The sequence below is a fragment of the Falco rusticolus genome, chromosome 3 (assembly GCF_015220075.1).
Source record: "Falco rusticolus isolate bFalRus1 chromosome 3, bFalRus1.pri, whole genome shotgun sequence".
In the NCBI taxonomy this organism is placed as follows: domain Eukaryota; kingdom Metazoa; phylum Chordata; class Aves; order Falconiformes; family Falconidae; genus Falco; species Falco rusticolus.
The window spans coordinates 111216238-111223468 of record NC_051189.1 but is presented as its reverse complement, the minus strand read 5'-3'; the positions used below and the strand labels follow the sequence as shown (position 1 = coordinate 111223468).

At 40.9% G+C, this 7231-nt stretch overlaps 1 protein-coding gene across 3 annotated transcripts in view; it reads left to right on the top strand.

Annotated features, from left to right (window-relative positions):
- Nucleotides 1-597: 597 nt before the first annotated feature.
- Nucleotides 598-7231, top strand: part of TNFRSF8 (TNF receptor superfamily member 8) — a 30082-nt gene continuing 23448 nt past the window's right edge. Inside the window, exons 1-2 of one of the 3 annotated variants that reach the window (XM_037380144.1) lie at nucleotides 598-3780; nucleotides 6351-6560. In XM_037380144.1, coding sequence (XP_037236041.1) covers nucleotides 6489-6560 — 72 coding nt within the window. In that variant the 5' untranslated portion in view covers nucleotides 598-3780; nucleotides 6351-6488. Of the gene's footprint in view, nucleotides 3781-4021; nucleotides 6561-7231 lie in introns of those variants that run through there. The other 2 variants (XM_037380143.1, XM_037380145.1) reach the window with 2 other exon arrangements.

Sequence of the window (7231 nt, the reverse complement as noted above, 5' to 3'; positions counted from 1 at the left end):
GGGTTGTGCAAGGTTTGGATTTTTGTTAGGCTTTAGGTTGGTCAGTTTTTGGCAGACTTTCATGGCTTCTCAAAAGGCACATTTCTCCACATTCCTGCTACGAGAATTACTGTGTAGTAGGGGAATTCAAGAATTCAGACTGAGGCAGATGTTCTGCTCTGGCACTGCAGAGTTTGGCTTGTGAGTAGCTGAAAACTAAGGGTTTTTTTTAAGTGCCAGATAAAGCTCAACACCGACCTGCAAAGAATAACTATGCAGTCAAAATCAAATAATGTAAACCTTGAACATGCTTCTTTGACTATAACAACAATTTCCAGTAGAATTTTTGCATGGGGAAAATTACTATGAAATAAAAAAGGTGTGAATTTACTGCAAACTGGCTGCTGCTATTAGCTCTATGCAGATATACTGTACGTTTAGAAACTGTACTTAGCTGCTTGCCTTTTAGCGGTCCTTTCGTGTAAGTGATGGCCTTACAGAAGCCTTCCTGCACTTTCTGGTTGGATCGGGGAAACTGAGCTTTATAGAGCTCCAAAGACTTTTGACATGAGGTAAGACCGAACTAAAGTCAAAGCCGGTGCCTGTGGATTAAATTGTATCAGTGCAAAGGCTGGGGGTGGAGAGAGGGGCCCAGAACAAATAGTGCTGTTGTGGGTCATTTAAATTTACAGTATGATTACTCCAGCAAATGAACAGCAGAGAGGACTTTTGCTTTAAATTAAACCTGTGCTAGGGAGGCGTGGAGAAGTGGGCATGAAGGGTCTTTAAAATGCCTGAGCCTTCACATGCTCTACCTGTCCAATCTTTGTTACCCACCACTTTCTTCACAGCTGTAATGATCAAGTGGCTATCCTGTCTGGACGTGGAAGATTCACCCTTGAACCTTTCCATTTCTAGCAAAGTAGAGGAAGGGCATAATACAAATGATATTGAAAAGAACATCTTTCTCAAGAGCTTTTTCTCTGGAGAATGATGACATGTAAATCTACCACTCTTCCAGAAGCTATAGTCAGAATTACTGAAAGTACAGACATGATGTGATCTTTCTTCTAAGGTCATCTCTCCCTCTCAGCCAGCTTCTGGGGATAGTAATTCTGTGATAAGGGTTTAGTTTCTTTCATGGAAGCCAAGTCTTTCCTGAGAGCACAGAGTTCGCTGTCAGCTCTTCTCATTTTTCAGTCTGACTCAAAATACACTTCAGTTTTGAAGCTACTGTGCACCAGAAAAAGACATTTTATACAGGTTCTTTTTTTTGTTACATTAGTTATTTTATCGCTCTATATAAGGTAGTAGTATTAGTTGAGATAACAAAAATAGGGTTATAAGATTGTGATCCACATCAGCTTTCTTTAAATGATACCTATAAAAGAAACCTAATTGCAAATTTAGCCATGTTACCATTATTACTAACATGATCAGTGTGACACAGTTTTAGCTGCTTAGGTTTTTGTTTCAATCAAAGTTCTGGATGACTTAAATCAAACATGAATAAAATGGCAGACATACTGTGATATCTTGTTTTGCATATAAACACTGCATCCAAATCTCTGGTAGCAGAAATACGTGGTTACGCTTCCAGAAAATTTTACTTTTTAAGCATAACAATACTCAGAGTCATTTTGCTGCTTCTGGAAGGCCAGAGTGTAGTACTGCCAGATACCGTACTATTTAAACTAAGCATATATTCAGGTGGAAGTAATTGAAATGATAACTAGGGAACATGAATGGAGTCAATGGGCTTTGTGTCTGTGGATTTATAGATCCTGACTGAAGCAAGACTTCTTGCGGTAAGACTAATATCAGCTGAGAAGATTCTTGTTTTTTGCCCAGTGCATTTAGGTTCTCTGCTGTCTGAGAACTCTTCCAACAGCTATGTTGTGGCTCAGTGTCAGCAAAAAAAATTTGTTGACAGCATTTCTGAGCTTCCCACAGTCAGGAATTGGCTGTTTCATGTAAGTACTTTTTGACATTATATTCTATAATTAAAAAAAACAAACCAAAACCCAAACAAAATATAACCTTCTCATTGCTTGGTAACAGACCAGGATGCATCTCCTTCCTTTGGTGGTTTATTAATTGCCAAGAATTTTCCTGTGCTCAGCAAGAGCACAGCTGATTGAGACAAAAGTCCCGAGTTGCAAACAAACAAGAACTAGTCTGTTCTTTTATTTTAGATTGCTGGGTTTCGTATGTGTGAAAATCTTTATAAAGCAAGGAAGCTGTTTTCTTTTTCTATTACTTTTACTAGAGAACAGAAACACCCTGTGAGAATGTCCATCTAGTGAAACTACATTTACTGAAATGACTTGGGATTTCCCATGTGTACTGGGACTTTATTATGTACCACAGCTCATTATAACCAGTTTATTTTCTGCTGGGAACTCTTGTTTTAAGCCATCGCTCCATTTCAACAAGTATGCAACAAGAGCTTCGTAGCATCTTCCTTCTTAGTCACAGTGGACAAATATACCAAGGTAAATTGCTAAATCAGTATAGCTCTGCAGATCACATTATCAAGAGCACCTGCAGTGTACTTGACATACCGTGGGTGGTTTGATTGATGGGACATGGTTAAATGGATTGACAAATATTTAATACTGAGAACCAGAGACGTGCATGTGCCGGAATGTACGTATCAGTACCAGAATGGCAGAAGAGCAGAATTTTGCCAGTCTGTGGCATACTTGGCATAAATGTGATTTTACTCCTTTTTATACATTTAGACAAGTTCTAATACTGTGTCAGCTACAGGTAGTTCAAACTCTGATTGCTTGCTTTCTCACCAAGTGATGTTTCCCCATGAGATCACGTTGCAGCAGTGTTGCCCTCCCTCCTGTCTGTCCTCTTTGGGCTACTGAAAGATTTCCAGAGTAGTTCAGTATGTTGGTTTTGCTTTACAATACCTAAAATCATTGGGATCCTGAATGCTGTCCCTGTGTGTTGTTACCACAGTGTCACTTTCCAAGATCCCAAGGGAGAGAGCTCTCTGATGGCTAAAATGCATAAATAGATTGAGAGGTGTCAAGAAACTCATCCTTGGTGACTGCTTGCTTGCCACCTTTTAACCATGAGATTCTTTGGGGTTTTATTACAGAAAATGCCTTAATTTTTCTTTTCTTTTTTTTTAATTTGTTAAGAATTCCACCTTTTATTTGCACCCCATATAGTATGTAGCCTGTATCCCAACAAGCGCTGCCTTTGGTACTGCTGAGACTCCTAGTGAAGTTTTAGAGTCTGGTGTTGTTTCGTCTGGGTAAGTAGCAAGAGTTTAGTGATTTTTCATCAGCATGCCACAATGCTCTAAATAGCAACACTGACAGACACTGAAATCCAGATTTTAGATTTTAAATTTCACGGTCTCCTTTATCTGTTTGACAGGTGTTTAGAGATTACGCTTCTCTCTGTTTTTCTTTCACCGATACAGCTAGATAAATATTAAGTGAACATACATATTTAAAAACACAAGGGACCATGCTAGAAGTACAATATGAGACTAAAATCAGCCACTTCAAAATTAGAAACTGTCGTGGGTACTTTTGCTTGAGCCTGTGTGTAACAACGCTACTTCTGCAGTGTTCTGTTCCTCCTTTCTTTACTAGGCTGTCACCCATAGCAGCACAATGACTAGACAGTGCTGAAGGAACGCCTTGGGCATGTGTTGAAGAGTCTTTCCCTCATGGCTTAGCTGGGTCTCTGCATTCTTTTGCTTAGGTGTCAAGTGATGTTTGAATAACCGCTGACTTACAGGACCTTCCCTGATCTCCTCCATGGGACTCACAGGTGATCCCTGTAGATCAGAGACCTGGTATAAAAATTACCTAAGCATTAGCTAAGTTCAGTATTAACTAATTAGTTAAAATAAAAAATGCCAAGTAACCTTATCTTTGGGCCTTGCTACCTCTAACACCTAAACCAAAAGGAGATTCAGATGTTAGAGACAGATGTGTGTGATCAAATAAACATAAATAATAATAGCATGCTCATAGAGGGTTTCCCCTTTTTTTCTGATAGTCCTCTGGTGGAAGAACAGAGAAATAGGGGTTGGTTGTTTGCTTCTATTTGTTCTGCTTTTTTTTTTCTTTTTTTTTCTTATACTAACATAGAAGATTATTTTCTAGGAATTATAGGCAACATTTAGAGAACAGTAGTGTGGGTTTGTTATAAGACAGAGGTGCTTCTTCCAGTTACTGATAGGGCTTCTTTTGGAAAGCCCCTTCCATTGTATTTGAAATCAAAACACGCAGAGTCTGAAATTAATGCATTCAGATAAAAATGCATGCAGGTTGGAACATTCCTATTAAACAGAACCTCATCACTCTTTTCATTGGCGTTGCCTTTATTACAGACTTGTAATAGCACCGTGAAAGGTAATAGCCTTTCCAAAAAAGCTAGCAGTAACAATAGGCGCTTTCCACTTCCCATCTTTTTTAATACCTAGTTCTAAGAAGGATGGCAGCTGGGAAGCCTGGTTTCACTTTGTATGTGTGAGAGGGATTCTTTCTTCTGAGGAACACTGGTGTCCCACTGCAGCCTTTCCTTCAGTGAGAGTATCTTTCTCTTTGTCCAAGTCATCTGCTTCCATGAAACTCTGTAAAACTTAATGACATTGACTGAACCACATTTGATTTAAGTTATCTAGCAGGTTAAAAAATTATTGACACCATTGATTGAAAAGGAACTGACATACACATATATGACATATATATATATATATATATACACACATATATATACAAAATGCTCAGTATGCTCATCTCAGTCTTATTTTTTTCTGGAAAACAGGCCAGAAAACTGTTGCCAGTCCTGGAAAGTATTTCACACTTGATTTTTTGTACTCAGATACTTAGATTTTGTATCAGATACGATGACCTCAGCAGTGTAACTTACAGAGGCTAAAACTTTCCAGGCTGTGTCTTATGTTGGTTCCTGTACTTTTGCTAGAAAAGCTTAGATAGGAGCTGATCAGAAAAGAAACCCTCCATGTAACCACACCCCCCCCAAAACAGAGCTCACCAATTGCCCTGACTACTATGTCATTTGAAAACACACTCATAAATTGGGAGAATTGCCTAATGGCATATTGCTACACAAGATTAAGACATTTTCTAGCCCATTATTTAATTGGAAAAACCAAGAATGAAATATCTGGACATTCAAATACTTAGTTGTCTCTAGACTTTAAAGGCATACCTGCTACAATCAGCTGTTACAGCTAAGAGAGCTTAGAAACTGAGAAGTAATCTAACAGAGTGAAGAAAGAAATAAGGTTAGTTTATATGTCAAATACACAGTATGCAATGCAAAAAATGCCTGGTTTTTATAAGATGGTATTCTGGAGAAAGAAATAGAGGCAATTAGTTAAACTGAAAAGAGTTATAGCTGTGAGTTAAAGAAGATACTTGCATCATCCCAGGGTCTCCATGGAATGCTCTTTTCTTTGGAACTCTGTTGTGATGGCAGTGAGGTAGCTGTGGGTCTTTAATAAAAATCAATTATCTGACTTTTAATCTTTTCTCATTTCTTTTTGTTTTTGCTGATAAGGGTGAGAAGCCGAAAACCATGGGTGTGAGAATTCAAATTCTCATTATTTTTCTGAGCACCTCAGAGAGTTTTCAAGGCAGTCTGCCCTTTTTTGAAGTGGCTAACTTTTACTTTTGACAAAACTTTTAGGGCAGATAAGAAAGCTTTGTGACACCTTAAACCGACTGAAATCTTTCCCAGGCACTGTAGCCAAAAAAACGTTATCCAGAGCAACAAATGAAAGTGAGTGAAATGACAAGTAGCAGTCTGAGGGATGATTGTCAGCCACAGGAACTGATTTCAAGTGGGACTAGAGGAAAAAGGAGGATTCTCAAAAGGATGGTCTGCGGTATGTTGGTGATTAAATGGCAACGTGTAAAGCCTAAACCTTCATGGAGTCACCCTGGCCGGTTGTGAGTTTTCACACACTCACCCAAACAGGAGTTAAATGACTGTACTGAAAAAAATGAGTGTTTCTTACTGGGAACTCTCTTGAGGCTTGGTTGCAGCTCTCGAGAGTGTGGCGGATGGATGGGGCAGGGCTTGGACTCATGCCTGGCCAAGGCTTTGGGGTGGTGAAGTGCTCTCTGAGGGTAGCCTAGATGACTCAGGAGCCTGCATTGCTGCACAGCCAGCCGTGTACCTCGGGTGACAACCTTGATGCAGGCAACCGACTCACAGAAACCAGACAGCTCCGGGACTAGTGATTGACGCGGTTTTGTTTTGTCTTTTACTTTTCTTTTTTGGGCAGCTCCCCCTCCTCCTTCCTTCTGCATTGTTTTCTCAGCTTGCTTGTGTCTCAAAGCCTGTCTCCTGCTTGCCTTGAACAGCTGGAATGGCCCTGGATTGAATGAACAATCACTGAGCAAGACTAGGCTGGACCCTGGGAGGATCTCTACTTCCAGGAGGAGCAACCTGGCTGTCTAACCTGTGATGCTGGGAGCTGGGGAGCTTTGACACCACTGCAGATGGCTGCCTGCAGCCTGGCACAAGGACTGTGCCTCCTACTGCTTCTCCAGGATATCCAGACAGCCCCACAGGTAAGGCAGGGTGGCACCAGGAGCCTGCAGTCCCTCAGGATGCAGGAGCCTGGAGAGGTCTGGCGGCACCCTGGGCTTCAGGGCCATTGTGCCTCTTGGCTGGGTGCTGGGTAGTAGGTGTCCACAGAAACAAAGAGGCTTTGTGCAACACACGGTGATACAGGTATAAAGCAGAGCTACGAAGAGATAAAGTTATAAAGCAGAGCAGCCAGGAGATTTTCCCCTCTTTGGGAACTTTGCAGGCAGGAGCAGGGGATATGAGCTATGATCTGCATCTTTCTGTTGGCATTGCCAGTGTTACTGTACCTCCAGGCACATCACAGCTTGGAAATGAGGAGAGATTTCCTAGGGATGGGGGAGTGTTCTCATTTGTTTGGGCAAGTGGCTTTTATTTTTGCATGGATAGCCGGGTGCTCTGAGACAGACACGTTCCTTGCAGAGCTTGGTTCATTCTGCTCACTCTGCTGATGTGAGTCAGGGCTGGCAAACTGGAAGGTGTAAAGGCAAACAAAACAATAAAATACCTTCCTCTTTATAGCCACCCACCCCTCTGACACTGACTTCTTCATGAATGGGCTATTATTTCTGCATAAAATTGACTTAAAATAGACACAGCCGACTACTCACAGCTGATGCTGTAGATGCAAGCTAGCTCCCTGCTCAGATTGTAT